The 25,714-nt window shown below is 44.2% G+C and overlaps 1 protein-coding gene across 2 annotated transcripts in view; it reads right to left on the reverse strand.

The window, feature by feature from the left end:
* LOC138289596 (alcohol dehydrogenase 1-like) overlaps positions 1–25,714 on the reverse strand; it is a 390,086-nt gene that overhangs the window by 294,171 nt on the left and 70,201 nt on the right. For both annotated transcript variants that reach the window (XR_011202551.1, XM_069230186.1), the window contains exon 3: positions 9,181–9,322. Coding sequence is in view for 1 of the 2 variants with exons in the window: in XM_069230186.1 (XP_069086287.1) it covers positions 9,181–9,322 (142 nt within the window). In the remaining variant the exon portion in view is untranslated. The remainder of the gene's footprint in view (positions 1–9,180; positions 9,323–25,714) is intronic.

Genomic DNA, 25,714 nt, shown 5'->3' on the forward strand with positions numbered 1-25,714 from the left:
ATGGTACAGTGGGCAACCCACCCACTGTAGAGACTTGTGAGACTGTGGCTTTGCACTCCCCAGGATGGGACAGTGGGCATGGAGGCCCCTCGTGGATCTGGCGTCAAGGACTCATGTGGCTGAGGTGCCCCCCCTTCCGTTCCCCCTGAGGTGCCTGTAGTTTTATCATCAGATGCCCCAGCAGTGTTCTCTCCAATGGTATCTGGTCTCCTGTGTGGGCTTTGCCCATGTGTTTGTGCACATTGGCCCACGGACTATGGAACTTTGACGGAATGTGCAGGACTTATTGCCTATGTATATATTGTGGACTATGTTCATTCCTTATTTTTGTATCTTTTATATAGCATATTTCCCATACCTTTAATGGAGCTATTTATACATATATTTTATAGATCATTTTAATTGTGTCTTTGCATTATTCCGGTGGGTTTGGGTGGTGTCACTCTGACTTGTTGCTCTGCATTGGGGTGTAGGTATTTGTGGTGGGGGGGTGGGTGTATGGCGCATGTGTGTGCCCGTAAGCTTTCCTCCTCCCCCCCCCCCTGTGTACTCACCGTTGTCATCTGCGCCGGCGTTCGTACTCCTGGTAGATGAGCAGGTAGACAATAGCTGGTAGGATGTTTAATTCGGGTTCCATGCTGTCCTCCTTCCTCGTGGAGTGTGTAGAGGTGAGCGTTTTCCCGTTCGTAGTCTGTTTCCGCCGTGTTTTTATCGGCGGGGCTCCCGCCCCGGAAAAGGTGGCGGATTGGTGAGTTGTGATAGGGTGGGTGGTACATTGTCTGCCGCCTTCCTGTTGGCGGTGACCGCCGTGCTGTTTATCTGTCCCGCCCTGGCGGTCGGAGTGTTAAAGTAGCGGGCTGTGTTGGCGGTTCCCGCCAGGGTCAGAATTCCTTTTTTTTGACCGCCTGCCTGTTGGCGGGTTGGCCGCTGCTTTATCACCACCCGCCAGGGTCAGAATGACCCCCTGTATCCTCTCCTCCCCCCCCATTCTACTATCAGCCTAGTAGGTCATAGCTTTTGACTCTCCTCCAAACCACCAGATCCAAGTCAAATCAGGGGGATGACAAAGTAGTCTCTCGCCTTGATTGTAGGCAATAGCCTATAGGGCCTTTGGGGCCAGTCAGCCCATGAGGAGCCTGTCATCCAGGGGTTTTGTGGATTGTCTTTTAATAACTGTTCTTGGTGCTCGGCATGTGTACCGTGGTCCAAGGTTCACGGTCCTCCTTTTCTTCTCTTCTCCGGGCTAATCCAAATTTGCTGTGTCCTGAGAAGTAGAACAAACCACTTCTGGAGCTCTTCCAGGGTGCTCAGTGGGCTCGCATCCATAAGCAGCGGGGGTGAGTGGAGCAAGACAGCTATGCATGGCAAGCCACACTGGCCTAACACCAGATGCTTCTGCTCCTATCAGGCTGCCTGGAGTGCAACCTGCTCATCTCAGGCACTCCAAACACTCCAGGGATTCCAGGGGTTCCAGGCACAGCTCCTCTAACCCGAAGCTCTCACTGGGGGCCGTTTCACCATTTTCCAGTTGAATTTCCAGCCCACTCCTTGGGCCAGGGAAGAAAACTGAGAGCCGGTGGAAGGGTGCTGTGGGACCGGCTGAAATGGCCACCAATGCCGTGGACCCTCTGACCCCCACTCCACTCCCCTCCCCTATGCCACTACAAGGGGCGTAAGGGGTCGGGTGGCTTAATGAAGGAGACCAGGTCGGTCTGAAAGCAATTTCGGTGGTTGCGGGAGAGGGCGCCCAGCAGCAGGACAACAGGTCAGCAGCAAACGCGGCTCGGCTGGAGAGACTCGGCCAGAACGGCATGGCAAATGCTTCTCCTTCCTTCTCCTTACTTCCTCTTCCCAGTTACTGGAGGAGGCGACCAGCGGCAGGACGGCAGGATGGCAGGACGGCAGGCAGGCAGGCAGGCAGGCAGGCCAGCAGCAAACGTCACTCGGCGACTCGCCGGAGTAGCTCGGCCAGAGGAGCTTGGCCAATGCTCCTCCTCACTCCTCTTCCCAGCAACCTCTGCAGTAGCTCGACTGACTTCCGCACAATGACCCATGAGTAGGAAATTACTTCCCACTTCTAGCCACAAGGAGGCATCTGCCCAGTCTTAACAATGTTGGGTAATCCAGCTGTGAATACCTGCCTGTTTTTCACCTGCCACATCACAAGTGATTCATCGTATTACTAACATGGATTCACTCAGTTGTTATCTCTTCACAATTAAAAAACTTAGGCAGCACTATGACTGTTGGATCTATGTGTGTCCTTAGTGCCTGTAAGGCATCCTTTTAATCTCAGTTACTATGGGCCCCAAATGAATAATGCTTGATTTGCCAATGGTTATATATTCCTCCCTAGACAGATGAGGCGCTATTGACAGATGTAATAAAAATGACAGTGCTTCCATGTCTGCCTTAATGAAGGATGACAGCCTCATAGATATTTGGTGATTACTGCACCTTAAGGAAAGGGACTACACCTTCCATCAGACTGGAACTCACACACTCATTACTTAATATTGTAATGTCCATTATTATCAGATGTAACACTAAGGGCCGAATTTAAGAAGTATTGTTGCATCCAATGCAGCAACACTTTTTTTGCACCCCCTGTACTCCCCTAACGCCACCATGATATTTATGATACGGCTCACCATGGCAGTATTAGGAACAATGGCGTCAAAAATGTTGAGACTTTGCTCCACTAGCAACAAAAATGTTGACGCTAGTGAAGCAAAGTGCTAGGAGGCCCATTGATTATAAAATGGGTGTGTCCTTTTAACACATGCATTTAGCAGGCATTAAAAATGAAGGCAAAATTGGTGCAATGAAATCTTGTAGATTTCACTGCGCCATTTTTGCAGCCCTCCTTGCTCCGGAATGCCCCCTTTTCATACATTATACATGGCGCATGCATAATGTGGCGCAAAAGTTACAAAGTGGTGCAAAGCATGCATTGCGCCACTTTGTAAATATGGCATGGGGAAAAGGCAACCTTAGCGTAAATAAATTACGATAAGACGGCGCTAAAGTGGCGCAAGGGTTTTTTATATCTGCCCCTATGTTTCATACTAGAGGGTGACTTACCAGATCATTCACTGACATAAATAAGCCTAGGACAGGGCCAGAAATCCCTCAACCCTGATTGTGGAGAATGCAAGTCACTATATAGGAGTTGACTGCTGCTACAAATACACTGCATTCACACGTATACATCTACAATTCACAAACTAAGTTATGTATTACATAAAGTACTACTTCAGTAGAATTACTTACTACAAAATGCAATTGACAAACCTTTGTGTATAAATCTCCGGCTCCACCTCTCTTATCTTTTCTATAGGGAGATCCTCACACATGTAAGTTTACTATTTCTTAGTAAATGTAGGAGGGACAGGGAGGTGTGTGGGAGAAGAGAAATATCTCCCAATAAATGTGATAGTGTTTAGGGTGGAATAAGGAGAGGTTTAGTGAGGGCTAAGGAGGGGTTGAGGGAGGGACGGACTCCCACCCACACAATAGTAAGCCCATCGCTATTCACAAACCGCAAAGTTAACACAGCAACAAATGCCCTAAAACAGTAGTAAGAATACTTCAGCTCAGACCTGGGCTAAGTCCAGTGCCACACATGTCCAACCACTGGTCCTGCAACATCCACACATAGAAAATAATGGAGGCAGGTGCTTAAAAGAAAAGTATTAAAGTAATTTAATTTGCTTAGACATTTCTTTAAAAAAATATCAATACATACAATTACATTCTTAATAAAATGATATAAAAATTAAAAATAAACATTTTATGACAAACTATATTATTATAAATCAAAACAAGGGTCCCCTACAAGTCCAGTCTGTCTGAGTGGTACCCACACATGAGTGATTTTCCTATAAAATCCTGAAAGCATGGTTTATCCTAGTGTTTTCGCAATGGAGTCTAATACTTCGACAGCGAGCTTCAACCTGATCTCTTTCAGGGTCCATTTATTTAGAGATATTTCAAGGAATCCTAGAAGTAATTGGTTAAAAGTCTGCCTGAAGCATACCTGCAACAAACTTTGTCAGACTATTGCCTTGGCAGTGTTTAAAACAATGCGAACAGTATGTGGGGTCTAATTACCCAACATGTCTACATGTTGTAGCCTTCCTAGAAGATACTGAGGCATTCGTCAGGACCAGTATTTCAAGGATCCCTATGTATTGCCTAACCTTTACTATGTCAAAAAAGTGGAGAATTACTCACACATCATACTTCAGTTCATGCTATGCATAGAATCTATGATTATGTCACGACCAACTAAATCATCTGTGGCGAGATGGGAAAAATCACTGCACTGTTTTATACTATTTTCTTACTATACATATACATAGACCACTCGTCTCTTACTCAAACCTACCACTAAACACCTGTGTATAGGGTGAAACTGCACATGCTATAGGTAAATATAGCTATGGGCTCCTAATGAGTCCTGATAATAGCCCATTCTTCTAGATAGTTCTAGGTCACCATTGTGTCTCACTGTATCCATATCATTAGTAAGGTGGTTCTGCACCCCGAGAGGTCTCCAGGCACACTCCTTACTGATATATTTGGTTCTTAGCTCCTTTTCTATTGACAAGGGGGGATTAACATTCTTATAGTCATACTCTCATTTTTTGACCGAGGAAATTAAAAAAGGGAAAGAAAAATGTGGTTTATATTGGTTTATCGCTACTTTTCCATGTAATGTAGAACTGTGCATTCTTGTAGATAGAGTTGTTGCCTCCATCACATGTCTGTAATCTTTGCTGAGGCTCCCACCTACCCACAAATCTACATTCTTATTACTATCACCCCTTTACTAAGAGAAAGCCATGGTTCACTCCCCACTTACTTCTTCACAGAAATATTGGGCTGAGTCACCCAAGCACCTTCACCAGGCAGTTTGCAACTGTTTGAATGCAGCTGCCAATCTCATAGCCCAGTGGGATTGTCTCCTCCCACTTTCTGGTCGCATGTGATTGGCTCTTCAGTCAGATCTCTCGACATCATGTAATCATTTGGATTATTTTTTAAAGAAAATTATTCTCTCATGGAAGCGGTTTCTTTCCACTTCCTGGTAGCATGTGATTGGCCCTTCAATCAAATCTCTCCACATCTTTGTGTTATTGTTTGGCTATTTTCTTTTCAGGCAAGGCTTACTGCTCGCATGGGACTGGTTTCCCGGGTTGGTGACACCAATGGTATGAAATTACATGCAACTCTGATTAACGAGAGAGCCTTGTCTGCTTATCACTTCCTCCAGGTGATAAGAGACCCTCTGGATTCTTTATTGTTCATTCTCCCCTCATAAGTTTACACTCCAATACTGTCCACTTAGTCTGCCACACAGAATTTAATCTTTCAGTACTGTCTTACTGGATGAAAGGCGGAAAGTCCATCTTCATTCTTTTTCAATCAGATTTTTCCCTGAGTTGTGTGTCCCTGGTTCCAACTCTTCTGACTGTGGACTTCAAATCCATGGCTGTATGTCCTGACATGATATAGTGGTAGTTCATTTTGGTTGTAATTCTAGCACACAGTTCTCCACGATCTATATCGGGACTGTACACATTGTCATCCCTATGTAAGGGACACCATCCTGCACAAAAACAATCAGGGGAGGCGTTTTCCTCTTTCTATGTGTGCTGAAAAATGCAGCACACATAGAAAGAGGAAAAACCTGGGAGAAATAAAGATATTTCTCCCTGTTGCGCCAGACTTTTGACGCATTCCCAGGTTTACAATACCTTGTAAATCTGGGAATGCATCAAATTACATGGCTGTTGCATGGGAACACCCACCACAACACCCATGGAGTGCCTCGTTGGCGCAAAGTAAATCAATGACGCAATTTGTGCTGTGTTGCCATACCCAATATCTACAAAGCCATGAAAAGCCACACAAAGTTGCTTTGTGTGGCATTGTAGCTATGGGCCTGCAGCCTGCACTGCTGGTGCATCACAAAAAGTGATGCAACCGCTGGGTAGGCCACTTGTAAATAAGCCCCAATGTTTATAATAAACCCCTCCTTAGAGCTCTGGAGTTGAGGCTGAAGGCAGTGCTTGCAAAGGTAAAGAAATTTTAAAAAATGTACTTACCCACACAGCTGGCTTGCCTCCTCCAGTTCTCCTCATGCTTCAGTACTTTGACGCTGGTGGTCTCTGCAGCAATTGAAGTCTCCACACCAATCCAGATGCTGCTCCCATGCTGCTGATAACGTTAAGCAGCATGAGAGCAGGACCAGGGTTGGCTGGATCGGCTGCCTCAATGCTCCTGCAGGCACTAGGGGCCTGTGCCTGCTCTCCACCCAGCTGTCTAATGCAGCTGGATGGAGTGGTTTAAAGTGCACGTCAGGCTAGCCGGCACAAGACAGCCAGCCAAAATGACATGCGCACTCTAAACTGGTGGCGTGAGTACCACTCGCCTGCTGCCAGTCAGCATCAGTGGCCCCACCATCAAATGCGGCTGGCGGGGGAAAGATTTAGGGCCAGATGTATCAAAATATTTAGCACTCTCAAACGGCGAAATCGGCCGTTTGCGAGTGCAAAATCGTGGTCTGCAATGCATCAAAGGCATTCGCAGACCACAAAATAGAAATCGCAAAAATTGCGATTTTTTGCGTTGCGACCAGGATTTTGCGAATCGCATTTTGCGCTTCGCAAAATCCAGGTCGCAAGGCAATTCTGCAAAAAAACGCAAATTGCGATTTTTCACAGAATGGTATTTTGCACATGCAAAATACCATTGTCTGCAGCCAGGTGGTAACCTGGTGCAAAATTAAAAAATGCAGTAAAACTGCATTTTTATATGTAATATGTAAAGCACACATGCCCTTTTGGCATGTGTGTACTTTACATGGTAAAAAAAAAAAAATTGGGGTGCAGGAGAGGGGGCCTTAGACCCCCAGCACCCTCGCCTTTTGCATTTCCCAAATCGCAATTTAGGAAATGTAAAAAATTCGCAGCTATGGGCCAACAGGCCCATAGCTGCGAATGGGGCCAGTATCGCAATTTGCGATTCGGTAATTGCATTTGCGATTTTTAAGAAATCGCTATTACCGAATCGCAAATGTGATACATGGCCCTTTGCGATTCGGTAATAGCGATTTCTTAAAAATCGCAATTACCGAATCGCAATAGGCCAGAATCATACATCTGGCCCAAAATGGTAAGCAATTTATTATATTATCATTTTATGTTTTACCTTTGCAACACAGGCAGGCGCAGGGTGACGCTCCTCTGCCCTAATGGAGGGGACACCACTGCTGATCCTCAAACTGAAAGAAGTTCTTGCAGTGGGCCAATCAGGCACACTTCAAGAACAAGTGTCTAGGGGTGGCATTTCCCCACTTTTCTGAGAACAACATCTGTTCTAAAGCCTGTAAGGTGTCTGTTTGTGGAAAGCTCGAATAAAGGCTATCGATGTCTAAGCCAATCAGGAGTTAACTATTGGCAAAGTCCAAGTCCTCAATCAATCTCAGGAGATCTTTTGTGTATTTTGGATAAGTCAGCATCTTCTGGACAATGGATTTCAGATAGAAGTCACAGAAGCATTAAACAGGTTCTAATACTGACCCTATCCATGAGACTATAGGCCTCCCTACTGGAAGGACCTTATTCTTATGGATTTTGGGAAGAGTATAAAAGTAGGGGGTGACTGGATGGTGGTTCAACAAAAATGTTCCCTGGATGTTAGAGACCCAAACTCCTCATTCTGCCTCCTCAGGGCTTCTGTGGGGTCAGTTGCAAGGGGCTCGTAGTTCTTGCGGTCACCGAACAGTCTTTGACATTTAGGGCCTGATTACGACTTTGGCGGATGGGATACTCCATCACAAACATGATGGACATCCTGCCCACCATATTACAAGTTCCATTGTATCCAATGGAACTTCTAAAACGGGGTGGGATATTCGTCATGTTTGTGATGGAGTAGGCCATCTGCCAAAGTCGTAATCAGGCCCTTTTTCCTATAATCTTCTTTTTTCAAAATGGCCACTGCCCCACCCTTGTATGTCGGTTTGATTACGGTATCTCTATTGCTCTTGAGCTCCATTAAGGCGCCCCTTTGTATTCTCAGGAAATTATCAAATGGTTTTGCCATGGGTTGTTCCTCAATCTCCTTCAATACTTCCTGCTTAAAGGTAAGTATTTCAGGGGGTATACTCAAAACAGGTGCACAGAACATGGGCTTCATCCTAAGGCCTCTGTCTGTGTGTATGATTTGTTCTTGAAAAAACTTTGGAGCTTCAATATTCCGAAAAACTCATGCATCTCTGTATGCAGTTTGTATCGATCCACCAATGGTGTGGGTACACATCCTAGCCCCTTGTTTAAAACCCTCTTCTGAGCTTCTGCTAGTGATCTGCACTTGTGCTTGGGCTGTTTGGGATTTACCTGGACATGCTTGGTTTGTCATCTTCGGATGGACCTGCATCAACCTTCTCAGCCCTCTTGGGGCACCGGGGCCTCTCTTTAAAATAAGCCTAGTGTGGTGTGGATATCTCTGCTGACCAGCTTCATTGTAACAACTGTGACAACCAATATACTGTGGAGGAGGTGGTGGTGGTAAAGGGTAAAAAGGATTTACTTGGTGTGGGTTATAAATGTTCCACAGTTGCTTCTATGGTCTGTCCCTGGACTTGCTTCCCCTCCTATTCCCAGACTCCTCACTCTTGCTCCAAAGCTCAGTATCTGAAAGAGATCCCTCACTTGATTGATTATTAAGTGGTGGAATTTTATACTCAGTGGACGAGTAGAGGTATACCCTCTCAAATGGAAATTTCTTGATATCTTTCTTGAGCTTCTTCACCTTATGGTCTGTAAGGTAGGGGACTCCTTTTTTGATTTATAAACAGTTATTTTAGGGAATTTGAGGGATCCCAACTGATCTTCCCTCTCCTTACCTTTGTTTATTTAGAACAATTTGAATAACATTTTTTAATTTAATAAATATCACTATCGTTTTAAATAATTAATTGCAATTGATTCTATACACAACAGACACAAAAAGTGAAGTGATGACACATTTCGCATTAATATATAACATAAAATGCCAGATTTGTGTTTCGCATAATTCTTCCGAAAGTTCTTGTAATTATACTAAAATAAATTATGCAAATTTCGCATACCCCAGTAAAAATGTTTGGATTTACAGTCCTTGGTTCACCTGGTTTTACGCTTTCGACTCCTTCCCCAACACTCTCTACTATTCCAGCACCTTCATGGCCTAGAATCACCGGATATGTCACCGCTTTGAATCGACCTTCATTGATCAGCAGATCCGAGTGGCAGATGCCAGAGGCTATGATCTGTATGAACGGCGATAAGACAAAGATGTACTTGTTTATTGTATGTTCCTCTGTAACGCTGAAGTCAGCAGAGTTAATAATAATTGTCCAAGAAGTCAATATTTTCGCATCATCACATATTAAGGCTATCCTATCATCTCTGACTGATAAAGTAGTTTAAGCCAATGAAGAGCAGGGAGTTGAGCTCTTACAGTTAAGAAATCCCTGACAATGGCTCTTGATGTTTGTATGCTGCATGCACTCATTACAGACACTCTTTAAAGTCTTCCATGACAACTTAATTAATTCTGGATGCTCTGCTTTTGGTTTGCTCCCAGTGAAATAATAATACTAACGCACTAAATGGATGTGACTTGTAAATTACAAGCCCATGCTGGAAGTAGTGCCCGTGATAACTGGAGTGGGTTTGCCACTCCAAGACTGATACACAACATCCTTGCACACATTGCCACTACAGACACGTACATGCAAGTCTGAAGACAGAGAAAAATAGCTGCACACATCCATGCACATATGTACTAGTACACCTTTAGCAACAAACACAAACAACCCAAGAAAAGAACCTGTGTATAGAGAATTTACAGCACCCATATAGATCACCTGATAAACAATCATCTATGCACACAGACTGACACATGTAGTATGTTGGTTATATTTACAGCCCTTTAAGCTACTCTGCGTCCATCTCAAAGTCATGGGTTTCCTAGTATATTTTAGTAGAACAACTCTTAATATTTCTCTGTTGTTGGCAATACGAATTTTCAAGTAGAGGTATGTTGGTGTTAATACATAATCAATCCTTAACCCTGTGTTAGAGAATTCCCTTCTATAGGGTGATGGACATGTTCAATATCCAATACCATTCAATCACCATCCTTCCATTAACAATTCAGTGCTCTCTTCACCCCCATTCGATCGGTTGCCTCTATGTTAGCAGCAAACATAAGTAGCCCCACAAAGTATTACTTCCATTTTTTATTACTAACAGATGGCAAAATGCAGTATTTTACATTGCTCAGTTTATTTATTTAGATATGTATTTCATTCTTTAGATACAGTGAGAAAGTCCCTCTAGCTTTCAGAGTGCATTGCATAAGACAAATGTTACACTGCAAGTGCAGTCCACGCCTAAGGGGAAGAAACACTACCTGAGGAATTCATACATACTCTCCAGCTGTCTTCTGGAAATTCTTTGGAAATAGCTCATAATACGGCCACGGACTTGCAAATTCTCAAAATAACGGTAGACATTCATTTCGCCGACACTACATCAGTGTACTGAGTCAGCCAGTCAGACTTTATCCAACGCAGTTCGGCAGAATAATAAGTCAATAGTTATCACAATTCAATGATACCCAATCTAGTGACTGGACTGCACCATCTTTTAATGTGTACATATTTCCGCCCTAACTGCAATCTCCGCAGCCATAAACTTGATATTAGTAGTTTGTGATTAGCAAAAAATAGTAAACTTACACAAAAGTGTGAATTTACCTTTGTGAATCAGACCCACTGACTCCAGTACAGAACCTTTCAGTTGCAAATCATTGATTTTAGGTATCTTGGTCTAATTAATTCAATGGAAGCAAAAAAACACCATAGCACCCAGAATGCGCTCGCTATTACAACAATCTAAGGGGCTTATTTACAAAGAAATGATGCAGCGTGGTGCTGCACGCCTGCTTGCTGCACCGTGCTGCATCTTTTTGAAAGTGCAGGGATGCGTCATATTTACAGAAATACAATACATCCCTGTACTTTCCCCTGTGCTGGTGCACAAACTGATGCCTAATGCCAATGCAGGCACCTTTGCGCCATGGTGCAAGGGTGTCTGCATTGCAGGGATGATTGTTTATGTGCAGAACGGGACACCTTCCTGCACATAAGCAATCATTAATGGTGTTATCCTATTTCAATGTGTGCCGCAGAATGCAGCACACATAAAGGAAAAAATGGGGAGAAATAATGGTATTTCTCCCTGTTGCGCCACTTTGACGCCACCCCTGAAGTGGCATAGGAATCTGATGCACCCCCATACTTGTATATCTGGGAATGCATCAGATTCCATGGGTTTTGCGTGGAAACACCCAAAGCAACACCCGTGGCACACCCCTTTCACACAGAGTTATGCGTGAAAGGGGGCCATATTTACAAGGCCATGAAAAGCCATGCAAGGTGACTTTGCGAGGCCTTGTTAATTTATGCGGCACACTGCACCACAGAAGCATTATAAAAAACACACCAGTGGTGCAGTGTGCTGCTAGGGGCTTGTAAATGAGGCCCTAAGTCTGGAAACAGTGTCGGGATCTGGAAGGTGGTAGTCACCCAAGCATACCAGCATTACTACACAGTAAAGGCTTGATTCTTTTCCTCTGACCTCCATGACACTAGGAGTGAGAAGAAAACATGTCTACTCATGTTCCCAAGAGTCTGTGCAGCAGGTTAAAAAAATAAATTCACAGCCCTTTATTGTCTACGTAAATTTGTTCCACCAATTGATACTCAGACCCATAAGACAAATATTCAATATAAATATATCATGTCTTGTACTATTGTTTACTACGGTGAAAATTATATGAAAAGTTGAAACCCAAGAAAATGAGTTTGATGTGCCTTTTAGGTAAACTAACCCCAAAAAATGGGTGAAGCAGTCTGGTTGCAAAGGACATACTGTGGGTTTACCAAAAAAAATACACAGGCTCACTGTCTGCCCACTGCTTACCATTAGTTCCCTTTACTGTCACTCATTTGCCTACTTTTTATTCCTGCCTGAGTTTGTCAGTCTAGTGTTTGTCCATCCTAAGAAGCATAGCCTATTTACCGTCTCTTAGAAAGGCAGGCTTAAATGCTTCCACTACTTGCTTTTAGGATGCAACTTCTTTATGCTTGTTTAAGCACATTGAGAGTGCATGTGTTTTCAGCCTATCTCCCTGTGTGCTTTTCTCCCCTCCATGTTACTCTTTCTTGCTATGTGCTTCTTTCTACCATACTTGTGCTTAGGTTGTGCCCTATTGCCTGTGTTTGCTTCTCTCCCCTTGTTCTACATTGCTCTCTTTCACATGCGTTGCTTCTCCCCTCACCTGCCATGGTAGCTTCTCCTCCCGACTACTGTATTGCTTCTGCCATTACCTTCCCCCTATCCTACTCCCACACCCCAGTCATCTTTGTAATTTTTTGTCACATTTAAGTGCTGCGTGTTAAAACATTGTTTTTGTGCTCCTCTTTTTTTATTCACTATACTTCTTGGGTTGGTAAATAAAAAAAAAAAAACACCCATGTCATTTAGTAGGTGCACGTATGAAGGTTGAACCCATGCCTTCACTGGTCATTATACTTTAAAAAAATAATAGAAATGCTGCACAACAGCCGCGATGTTGGACAACATGACTAAAAAGGATTGACAAAGTCAGTAGGTCTAATAGGCGAGACCTATTGTCTTTGCCAATCCTTGTTTGGAGTGCGTATTTGATAAAACAAGTTATTTCAATTTCAGACGAAGCACATTTACTACAACTCTTTCACCATCTCCCAAGGGCTCTTTCATTATGGGTATGCTGGAACAGGTACTTGCTATTTGTTAGCATAAAACTGCACATGGTTGTATAGCACATTTAGGGCCAGATTTACAAGAAAGTGGCTGTGATGGGTCACTTTTCTTGTGCCAACCCTACCGGCACCTATCGACACCATGATAGCACTGTATTTACAGTACGGCGCACCATGGCGCACGTTAGTATAATAACATCATAATTTATCATGATATTGTGATACTAATGCCGCTAAACCTGCAAAGTAAAGGGAGGCCCATTGAAAGTAATGAGTGCATCATTTTAATGCCTGCTCTGAGCAGGTGTTAAAAATTATGTTAAAAATGGTGCAGTGAAATGTTGTAAATTTCACTGTGCCATTTTTATGGGCCTCCCACCGCCGGAACGCCCCCCCTTGCACACATTATGCCTTTCGCAGGCATAAAGTGACGCAAGGGGTCACAATGTGGTGCAATGCATGCATTGAGCCACTTTGTAAATATGGCGAGGAGAATGGCCTCCTTAACGCCACATTACCGTAAAAAAAACAGGCATTAGGACCTTGTAAATCTAGCCCTTAATGTTCATATAAAGTCATAGACAAAACATTTGCCAAAAAAGAAGGAGATCCAACAACAAACCTTAGTTATGTGAAAGCCCTCCATGTGGAATACGAAATGCTAATTTTCTACTATCCTTCACATATTTTTTAAAAACTGATATTTTTGTTCTGGTGTATTTACGTTTGCAATTTTTTTAGTCGATTTTAATGTCAATAGTATTTTCGAGTACCTTTTACTGTTATGATAGTTTATGCTTTGAATGTCAGCTAGGTGGCAAGAAATAATTTACTTTTCTAAGCTTGCTTGAGAAGACAAAGAAACACAAATAAAATAAACATAAGCCTAAATCAATGGACAACATCATTGTCAAACCAAATAGAGCAAGAACAAGGGCACCGACCAAGTCTAAGACTGCCATCAGCCTAACGGTTGAGATCAGGGAAGTTTCACTCCCATGTTTCAAATATGGAAGCTGAGTGGTGAAATCATGACCACGAACATCCGTATACTTACAGATAACATCTGATTTCCTTCCCTAGGTGGCCCCCTCATGACCATCCAATGCAAGGATTGTGGCCTGATAAAGTCTATGGGGATAGACGCTCACTCAGCACTCATTTTTCGGGCAGGATCCTGTGTTTTGTGGTCATTCCATCCAGATGGCATTGCTTATTTTTTTTTCTAGAATAATAAAAAACATTCCAAAACACAAGCAATACTTTGTTCGCTGCTGTAGAGACCGATTGGCTTTCCGGCCTTGTCCCTTGGAAACACTTCTAACTTTTTTGCGTCATCTGCTTCTTGTTTTCAAATATAAACATTCACGATGGGTTACTTATGGTGGAATGTTGGAGATGCGATCGGTGGATTGAATACAGAGATAAAAAATTGTCGATCAGACCTTTTAGCTAGCTCTAATGAGGGCATTGTGCTATAATTGTTCTGTGTGGCACTGCACAAGGTCATTCATGGATGTTGATTTATCAATATGGCAGGTTTAGTGGAAGTGAGATCGCACATCCTTTGACCTCAATGATACAGCATGAAGTTGCATCATATATCATTTGACCCCAAATACAGGAAGAGATGCTAAATGACATTGATCTTGACATCACAATAATTGATATCACTGGAGCCTAGTATATACCTCAAAGAGAAACGCATACGTTACATAGAGGTTTACAAGAAAGAGAACAAAAAAACAATAGTGGTCTTGCTACCCTCTATTCAGTGTTGGAATAGGCTATAGGGCAATCAAGCAGTGCCCAAGGGGCTGGTTTGATAGGTCAGTGTGTGGGCCACTTTTCTGGCTGTTTGTGGGTTTGTTTTATGATCTAGTGTACCAGTTTATACTGTTGATGTTCCTGATATTACAACTAAACATTACCCGCCACAAGCACAAATGTATGCAGTCTCAAATACTTTGCACAACACATAGACAGTGTATCATTATAAGTTCAAAACTGCCCCAATTTAAAGATATGAGCCACTTTTTATCTATCTAATTCACCAGTGGAGCACACTTTTATTTTGGTGCTTGTCCTGATTTTCTGTCCCAGTCTGACCTTGTCTTTATTAATCATATGGAACGCATACCTGTAAGGAGCTTTCATACTTGTAAAGAGACCATCAAAACCCATAGGTTAGTGTGACCTGGGGGCAGCTTTAGCTGTTTCATCCCCTCATGCAATGAAATTAAGTCATAACCAGAGGAGTAAAAAAACATACATGCATAAGTGGCCTTTGGGTCAGCTCTCTTCATCCACGTGTCTGTTCAACAGTCATTCCCATTTTGTTTCTGGCCACTGCCACGTACAACATGGAACTATGGGTCTGCCCTCTTCATCTGCTGGCTACCTTGCTCTGTAAGTCACAGCATGTTTTCTGATCAGACATGCACATTTGCTAGTGCCAGGGATGGTGAGCCAATACTTTACTTTTCAAATACTTTTTCTTTCCATTCTTACCCATATTTTTTATTTTTTTGTCATCCTCTATGTTTAAAATATGTCTTCAGGTTGCAGTAATTCAATAGCAGGATTTGCTTGATTTTCTTGATATACGTACACTTGCCTGCTCATAAGGGCACATACATTTATAATAACATTGTGTGCATTTATTATTTAAAATTGCTTTTGTAAACATATGATTCCATGTCTGGGCATTATTTTTTTCATTTTCTTTATGTGGCAAATCCTTGCAATACTAAAAAATAAACACTTCACCAGCTTGCCATGGCTGGCCTGTTGGATTGCCAGTGCCTGTTTCGTATCTATCCACAATAAATAAGCACAACAACAAGTTTAACAACTGTGTATTCCTTCATTTATGATGCATTCTAAAACACACTACACTGCTGACTGCATATATTTTACCAAACAGAAAGTGTAATGTCCCAGTGGGAGCCTCATCCATTGATCCTTTCTTTTACCCTTCATTCCATTCAATATTCCTTCCTTCTTTCCCCTTTCTTTCTACCCACCTTGCTCTTCTATCATGATGGTTTCTCTTTATAGCATTAATTATGAGTTTTTATCGTCAAAGTTGCAGACGAAGAGGCCCATAAAGACTCCATCCTCTGCTGTAGCTGCTCAGGTTATCTTGGTAGTCTTTTTGCAAGCTGACCTGACATGACTCCTGGGGTTGATGTTCCATCATGAATACTACTATTGACTCCTGTCACGCGCTCCTTGTTGTGCTGCCTGTTGCAATTATCAATTTGGATGTGGAAAGGGCAGGGCCTCCTCATTAAGTGCTCACCCAGGAAACGGCTTTGTGATTTTAGTCAGCAGTGAAATACAAATTACAAGTTCAGATTTTAAATACAATATGAGTTTCTTTTAGCATATGAGTCAGTGCGTGTTACTGATAATTCAGTATTTGTCTATTTAATCATGGGCCATTTGTCTCTGCTTTTTCTGTGCGTATATGGCTGTATGTTTGTGAGTACGAGTCTGGGTGAGTAAGTGGGATTGTTTAACTTGTGCACGTGTTAGAAGTGTACAGCTCTACATGAGTGCCCCTACACGGATGTGTCTATGTGTAGCTACATTTGTTGTATGTCTGAGTCAATATAAGTGTCAGGTGTTTGTATTTTTTCATGCAATGGTGTGTGCCTAGGCTAATTTGTCTATGCCTGTGTGCAAGTAGGTTAGTACATGCTTTTGTCTGTGTGTGTGAGTGCTCTGTGTACGTATGTGGGTGTTTCTTTCTCTGTAATGTCGTATTTTGTGAACAGATGTTTTTATCTGTTTGTTTGCCTGTATCAATTTCTTAACACTCGCGTGTGGTTATTTATACATATCTATTTGTCTGTGTATATGGTTGTGTGTCTGTATAGTCTGTATTGCATAATCAGTCTACCAGCCTCACTTTTTTAGGGGTTAGGTAGCATCTGTAGCCTCCTCTACCTCTGACACAACACTCACTTTATCTTTTTAAAGAATCCCGTGGAGAGATGGATGCAGTCCAGTCTGTCCATGGGAAGCTTCGGGCCAGAAGGAGATGGCCTGAGGCGGGTTAGGCTGGGGGGGAGAAAGGGGTGTGAGTAAAGGGAGGGTATATAGAGAGGGCGGGAACGGGGATCGGCCTCTTTTGCAACTTGTTGCGCTGCGTTTAGGATTGGCCGGTCCCTGGGGGAAAAAAATGTATTTTTGCGATAAGGCATGGCCGCGGCGCATGACACAGCAGCCATACGGGCCACGCTTCGCATCTTAGGTGAAGCCGGCCGTAGCGACCTCCTCAGGCCTGGTGTCATAGATCAGGCTTGGGTGGGGATGCAGTGTGCGATGCGCGCTGCTACACACGCCGTAGCAGCGGCAGTTGCTGCCTGCCGCTCACCTACAAAGGGGGGGAGGAAGTCAAGTGGGGGTGAGGCCGCTGCAGGTCCGCCCCCCAGGGCCCAAAATGGTGATTGGGGCAGTGGGGGAGCCTGAAGAGGATCAAAGGCGGTTGGGGGAAGGGCAGACAGAGGAGGCAGCTGGGGGTGCACCTGGGCCAAGTGCCCAGGGCCTGCCCACAGGGCAAAACAGCACTGGTGAGGGGGAAACATCCTGAACAACTAGGTCTAAACCACTACTTGCCTGAACCACTACTGATAAACAACTAAAAAGTCTCTACAACTAAGTACTGAACAACTACTGTCTAAACAACAATTGTATCTGAATAACAATTGCCTGAACAACTAATTTTAAGGTAAGGTTTTCTTTTTGTTTTTTTTATGGTTTATTAGTTGTTTAGAATATATATCAAAATTAGTTGTTCAGGCAATTGTTATTCAGGCACAATTGTTGTTTAGACAGTAGTTGTTTAGTACTTAGTTGTAGAGACTTTTTAGTTGTTTAGCAGTAGTGGTTTAGGCTATAGTTGTTTAGGACATAGTTGTTTTGTCACATATTCCTGGTGAGGTGCAGAGGCCTGGCAGGCCTGCAAACCTAGAGTTGCCTCTGGACCTTTTGGTAGCCAGCCGGCCTAACAAGGTTGGCAAGAAGGGGATGACTGGGGGCCGGGTGGGGCAAAGGAAAGGCCAGAGGCGGGGGTGGGGAGTCAAGCAGGTGCCAGTGAGAGCAGAATGGAGGAGGAGTACATGGGGTCCAGCAAGGAACAGGGGGAGGCAGGTCTGGAGGGTGCAGGGGGGAATTTTGTCAGCAGCAGCCCACCACTGACTGGTCAGCAGTGGATATTGAGCCCAGGATACAGGAGCAGAGGAAGCTAGTGGCAGAGACTAAGGAGCGGTGGGTGCGTTTATGTAACGGAAGGGGTGAGGCTGAGGGCCAGGCAATGCAGGCAAAGAGAAAGTCAGGGGGGATAGCAGGGTAGCTTGGCCAGCACATTGGTTGAACCAGGGCAGGAACATTGCGTTCTTAGAATTCTTCCCACTTTTGCTGGCTTTGGTGGTGTGGGGTGAGGAGCTGGCAAACAGGTCCATAATGTTTCATGTTGACAACTTGACAGTGGATGAACTGGTGCATAGACAGAGGGCCAGGGATCTTAGGGTACTGCGCCTTTTGCGAAGATTCATGCTGCACTGTTTGTCCTTGAACATTATATTTAAGGTTGCACACATTCCTGAGGTCAACAATTCTATCGCAGAATCCCTGTCTCGTTCGCAGTGGCAGAGTTTCTGCGCATTGGCACCAGGCGCAGAGGAGCACAAGAATGCGGTTCCAGCAGGCATTTGGGAGTAGGGGAGTGATGGTCATGGAACTGGTAGAGAAGTCGTTGGCTAAATCCAAGCTGAGTAATTACTGTTTAGTATGGTTGGAATTTCAGGATTTTGAGGCAAATGGGTATCGCTTCTGCTGGCAAGGGAGGGGTGTGCTTTGAGCGCGAGTGTTGCGTTTTGTGTTATTCCTGATTAACTAGGGTTTGTCGCCAGCTACGATTGGGGGTAAGCTGGCGGGTGTGTCTTTCTACGGCAAGTTGTTTTTTGGCAGGGACCCTACAAAGGATGACATTTTGGCAAAAATGTTGAAAGGTTGGGGCAGGGCGCGATCAGGGTCAGGAAAGATGGTGCGTGAGGCTATTACATTTGAACTATTGGTCAACTGTTACATGTGTTGCCGGTCTGTTGTGTGGATGCGTATGCAGTGGTTCTTTTTCGTTTGTGTATGATATCGATGTTTTTTCGGACCTTCTGAGTGTCTGAGTTGCTAAGCGTGGGTAAAGCTTATGGAATTCGGAAGGAGGATGTGCCAAGGCAGGGTACGCATTTGAGGTTTGAGCATCTGGTTGAGGTGCTCGAAAACAGACCAATTAGGGAAGTGGATATGGTTGGATCAAGGAGGGGGAGGGAGAAGCATGTCCAGTGCAGGACTCTTTCCAGAAACACGTTTCGGAGCAGGCAGTGGGTGTTTTCTGTCACATGGATGGGAAGAAGCTTACGGGTTTCCAGTTGTTGGCTGTGATCAGAAAGGCTTTGAGGTGGGTTGGAAGGCAGCTGGGTAATTTTGGAACTCATTCATTCCGGATTCGTGCGGCAACTGAGGCGGCTCGTTTGGGTTGGTACTTGGATCGAATCAGGCACATTGGGAGATGGAGATCGAAGTGTTGCTAGAGATATGTCAGGGCCTGAGAGGGAGTATCTTCGAGGACAGGACAATTTTATGCACTGGGGGATTTATTTGTCCTATACTGACATTTGTTTATCCTTCTAGGTTGTGTGTAGGGCCTAGGGAAAGGAAAGGCGGTGACATAGCTGGTTGGACATTCGTTTATTCACTGGGCTGCAAAATATGCCGAAAAGCAAGTTCATGGCCTTTAGTTGGGACTTCAGAGTTGCAGACATGAGGTGTTGTGGTGAGGGAAGAATGGCATGAGGTGGGGCAATTTGCTTCCTTTTACAACTACAATGTTGCCGACATGGGGTTGTACTGATGTGCTGGAATTGCACCTGGCGGAAAATTATTTGGTCCGATTATCGGGGCTCACCCTACTGCAACACATGCAGAGTGACCTGGCATTACTTTTATAACTACAATGTTGCCGACATGGGGTTGTACTGATGTGCTGGAATTGCACCTGGGGAAAAATGATTTGGTCCGATTATCGGGGCTCACCCTACTGCAACACATGCAGAGTGACCTGGCATTACTGAAACACAATATGCATGGAACTTGTGTGGTGTGGACAGAGTTTGAGCCCAGACGGAAATGGAGAGGAGATTTGAAGCATGCGGCTATTGAGCGGGCCGGGCGAAGGCTTAATCGGGCTATGCGGCTGTTCTGTGGGACGCAAGACATCAAAGTGATGATGCACGAAGGGATTAAAGAAAGTTAACAGGGGCTTTTCAGAGATGATGGGGTACATTTGTCAGACATGGCGAATGCGCATTTCATGATGAATCGAGTTTTTTGGTGACTAATTTGTGGGGGGAGAAGCTGTGGAGGACTGAGCCTGTCTGATTCTCGAGTTGCAGTGGGTTCGCTGGTGGGGCAGCAAAACGCTAAAAGGGTTTATGCTGGGTGGCAGTAGACGGGGAGGGTCAGATGCAGGCCTGGCCACCCTTCCACTGGGGAAAAATAAATATGTGAAAGATGACAGAGTGGGATGCCTGTTTTCAGGCAGGAGACGAATGCAAAAGGGTGATGCATGTGAGCTTGGAAGGGAATGTTGGGTGAACAAAGACGTGGTGAAGGAAGTCAGATTGGAAGACAAGGGAGTTCAAAGAGAAAAGAAGAAAGTGTTCAGTCAAGTTGTGGTTATGTTAATGTTATGTTATGGAGCAATCATGTCCTAATAAATGGCCTTTTACACTATGGAGAAGGGTGTCGAGTGTTTATGTCCTGATGGAGGGCCCAGTGGAGAGATGGACGCAGTCCAGTCTCTTCAGGGGAAGATTCGGGCCAGAAGGAGACGGCCTGAGGTGGGATGGCTGGGGGGGAGGAAGGGGTGGGATTAAAGGGAGGGTATAAGGAGGAGCCGGGAACGGGGATCTGCTGCTTTTGCAGCTTGTCGCGCTGCGTTTAGGATTGGTCGCCCACCCTCCCTACAGGTTGAGAGCAAGGGTGGTAAGTGTGATTAGGAAGAACTGGGGTTGGGGGGGAGGGGTGTATAATGTTTTGTATGCCAGGGTTAGAGCAACTTGCTAGTGTGGGCAGTAGATGGGGATGGTGGAGGGTCAGATGCGGGCCTGGCCACCTTTACACCGATGAAAAAGAAGCAGGTGAAGGATGACAGAGTGGGATGCCTGTTTTCAGGGAGGAGACGAATGCACAAGGGTGATGCATGTGAGAATGGAAGGGGATGCTCGGTGAACAGCGACTTGGGGAAGGAAGTGAGATTGGAAGACAAGGGAGTTCAAAGAGAAAAGAAGAAAGTGTTCAATCAAGTTACGATTATGTTAATGTTATGTTATGGAGCAAGCCTGTCCTAATAAATGACCTTTTACGATATAGAAAAGGGTGTTGAGTGTTTACGTCCCGAATGGTGTCTGCATAGTGGATGTTGCTGCATTCCTATCTGTGCAAGAATGCCGCTTATAAAACACACGTTCACCCAAAGATGGAGTCAGTCTTCTGAACTGAATTGGTCCTTTTTCCTCTTACCTCATTAGAGCACATATAGCAAAGCTATTTACTGTAGGCCTTGTTCATGGCACCTTAAAAAGGAAATCAGTTATTTTGTGAGGTAAAGCAGGTTCAGCCATGCAAAAATTAAAACGTCAAAGACAGTCTATCAGTTTTTTCAAAATGGTGTCTGCGCTTACAACAGTGTAAGTCTTTGGCAAGTACAAAGGCAAACAGGCTTCAGGCAAAAATAATCTCCTTTGAGAAAGCAAGATAATCATAATGTGAGGGCCCCTGAGTCTCCCATGGTGAGGCTCCCCCTGTGCTTCTGGGGCTCCATGGCCCTGCGTTACGTCTGGTTAGTGTGTGTGTGAATGTATGTATATGTGACAACTTGTTTTAATATAACCGCGTTGCTCTTCTAGTCATGGGCTAATGACTGGCCTGCACCCTCCACTGTTACAGCAGGGTGAGAACCACACATGCTTTTACCATGCATGCCATTTCAGCGAATGCGTCTTTACCACGCAGGATTTTACAATGAATATCCTTTACCACGCATGCCTTTACAACAGATTTTGCTGTAAAGGCATGAATGGTAAAGGTTTATGTGTGGTAAATGTTATATAGGTAAATGTAAGTATTTTGCTGGTTAGTAATGTTTTTTATATATCTCTCTCTCTATATATATATATATATCCATAATTATCTATATATAAGGATGTTATAGTTAGGCTCACATTTTAAACATACAAAACCATAGCAATTCAGCTGTTATAGTTAGAGTTATTTCAAGTAACTATAACTTGGCCCACACCATGCACAGTTTTCACATCAATTAAGTTTCTGCAAATGTTACAGTGATATTATCAATTATGTTATACAATATGTCATGAGTGCTGTAATATCTGGGGTAATTAGCAATACATGGTGAGGGCGTGAGTTATAGTTACCTTAGGGCAAGAGTTATAGTTACTTGAAATAACTCTAACCATAAAAACTTAATTTCTATGGCTTTGTACGTTTAAATGTGAGCCTAACTATAACATCCTTCTACCCTTTGTTTTTTTGAGTGAATTACTATGCTTTTGTAACTATAGCATCCCTGTAACCATTGTTTTTTCAGTGAATTAATATGATTTGTTTATGGAAAGGAATTTGAATTACTTTACCTTAATCCAACCAGACCAGGCCATGCCCTGCAGCCAACCCCCTATAATAACCCTACCCCATGTCATGCATGGCCTCCCCTGGGGAAACAAATTGAAAATAACTAGAGGGGTTACTTGGACCCCCTGGAACCCTCGGGACCACCACCTCCCTGGGGCTCCATAAGATCATTTATTAGGAGGGTGCCTGCGGACCCCCCTGGGCCCGGGGACCACCACCTTTCCAGGGCAACAGTAAATAAATATATAGGGGAAGCATGGACCAACAGGCCTTGGGGACCACCACCTCCCCTATGCTACATAATAAAAACAGTTAGAGGGACCATTCAGACCCCTTAGGTCCCGAGGACTACCACTTCCCAGGGACAACATCAACAAAATATTTGGGAGGCCGCACAGACCCCCCCTGGGAACCACCACCTCCCTGAGGCTGCTGAAAAAAATTAGGGGGGCTGCTAGGACCCACATTGGTCCCGGGGATCGCCATCTCCCAGGGGCAACCCCCAGCCCCCTAGGACCACAACTTCTATGGGGCCAAATACTTGTTTTAAAGTGTGAGGGGTACATTAAATAAATATATAGGAGGGGACACACAGACCCCCTGAGCCCATGGGACCACTACCTGCCTGAGGCCAAACACTTGGTTTGAAATGTGAGGGAGTCCACGTGGCCCCCCCTCCCTAGGCTGATTTTGGCCCCAGGGACCTCATCTCCCTGGATCGAGCCATGGGCCTGGCAGTGCAGTCAACCCTATGTAATCACCGAACCCCACGCACGGGCTTTGGCTGTGCATGGCAGAGGTTGCCTGCAGGGCCTAACCTGTGGCCAGGCACTGCAGCCACCTTCCCATAACCACCCAGCCCCATGTCATGCATGGCCTTTGGCCATGCTTGGAAGGTGTTGGCATGAAAATTTGTCTGAACATAAAAAATAAAAAAAAATGTCAGCCCTGAGAGGGTCCAAGGGGGACCCCTGGACCAAGCGTAGGCTGAAGCAGAGTCCCAAAATGACTTCCCACACTTCCTGGTTGAAGTGTTGACAGCCAACCAGATCTCAGTATTTGATCTCTGGGATCCACCGATCCTCTGCGTTCCTAGAAATCTATATTTGTTAACCTAGAATATCTATAAAATTACTGAATGGATTGACACAAAATCACAACAAGCACGATCTGCGCACCAAGATCTAGCTTCCTGTCAAATTTGCTGAAACTCTGTTCACAGGCTCGGACTGTAGTCGTGTTCTAAAGACCCTAAGGGAACTAACATGGGAAAAGCACTTGATGACTCCCCCTGTTTCTCAGCCTCCACTTGACAGATTGTTCTGAAACTTCCCATGCAAAAAACAAATGTCAGCCCTGAGAGGGTCCAAGGGGGACCCCTGGACCAAGCCTAGGCTGAAGCAGAGTGCCCAAATGACTTCCCACACTTCCTGGTTGAAGTGTTGACAGCCAACCAGATCTCAGTATTTGATCTCTGTGATCCACCGATCCTCTGCGTTCCTAGAAATCTATATTTGTTAACCTAGAATATCTATAAAACTACTGAATGGATTCACACAAAATCACAACAAGCACGATCTGCGCACCAAGATCTAGCTTCCTGTCAAACTTGCTGAAACTCTGTTCACAGGCTCGGACTGTAGTCGTGTTCTAAAGACCCTAAGGGAACTAACATGGGAAAAGCACTTGATGACTCCCCCTGTTTCTCAGCCTCCACTTGACAGATTGTTCTGAAACTTCCCATGCAAAACAAGACCCTGTAGGACAATTTTTCTGGAAAATGTTGTGAAGATTTGTCAAACGGTGGCAAAGATATAGGCAGGAGGTAATGTGTGTGTGTGTGTGTATATATATATATATATATATATATATATATATATATGTGCATATATATATTTCTATGTTTTTTAACGTAAAGTCATTTTAATTACTATACGTTATTCCAACCCATGCCATGCACGCCCTTCAGCCGTGCACAACGGGTGGTGGTTGCAAGGCCTGCCCTTGTAGCCAAGCTCTTTTAGCCACCCAATGGCCTTTGGCTGTGCCCAGCGCAGGTTGGCCACAGGGCCTATCTCTGTCAATGGATGTGTGAGTGGGTGCCTGAGTAGGTCTGAAAATGGATGTGTGAGTGTATGAGTGTGTCTGAGTGGGTGCATGAGTGTCTGAGTGGCTGTGTGAGTGGGAGCCTGAGCCTCTGAGTGCATGTATGAGTGAATAAATGAGTGTGAGAATAAGTCTGTGGTTTTTATTTAAAAATGTTATAGAATCGCAAATATTTTGCGACTAATTCATGGAAATTCATGAATTTTCACAAATATTGTGCACTGTGTCATAAAATTATGTTAAACCTATAATATGCTGTTAAAACACACCTATATCACACTCCTGGGGTCAGGGTACCTTCACCCTGACCCTTTATGCCATTTTCAATTTGAATTTTCACCTATAGGAGACCCTGTCCTTTGATATAAAAGGGTGATTGCAACTTTATAGCCAGGTTGCAGTCATCCTATTGCAACGCTTTTGTTCGCACGCGTATTACTGAAAATTCACAAATTTCGCAAAATGTTAGGGGCCAGAGATATAAAAATGTATTTGCCCTTAAATATCCTCTAAACTACTGAATAGATTTACTCCAAATAACAAAAAGCACAATTTGCGTACCGGCAGCTAGCTTCTGCCAAATTTGGTGTAATTCCGTCCAGTGGTTCGGGCTGAAGACATATTGACAAGTCCTATGGGTACTAACATGGGAAAAGCCACATTTTTTAAGCCCCCCCACTTGGCGGATCACCCCAAAACTTCCTGTGCGCAGCAAAAATCACCCGGACACTTTAAAAAAAAGAATTTTGTGAAGATTCATCAAAAAGGTGCACAAAATCATCGAATATCAGTTGTTATAGTTAGGGTCATTTCAAGTAACTATAACTTGCGGTTCCGCCATGTTTTCTAATCAAAACTTTGACTGCAAATGTTACAGTGATATTATCAATGATGACATAGAAGATGTCATGAGTGATGTAATATCTGGGGTAATTAGCAGTGCCTGATGAAGACAGAAGTTATAGTTAACTTAGGGCACAAGATATTTTCATACTTTGTTGTGCTGCAACTGCTCCCCCT

Source organism: Pleurodeles waltl, chromosome 1_1 (genome assembly GCF_031143425.1).
Source record: "Pleurodeles waltl isolate 20211129_DDA chromosome 1_1, aPleWal1.hap1.20221129, whole genome shotgun sequence".
Classification (NCBI taxonomy): domain Eukaryota; kingdom Metazoa; phylum Chordata; class Amphibia; order Caudata; family Salamandridae; genus Pleurodeles; species Pleurodeles waltl.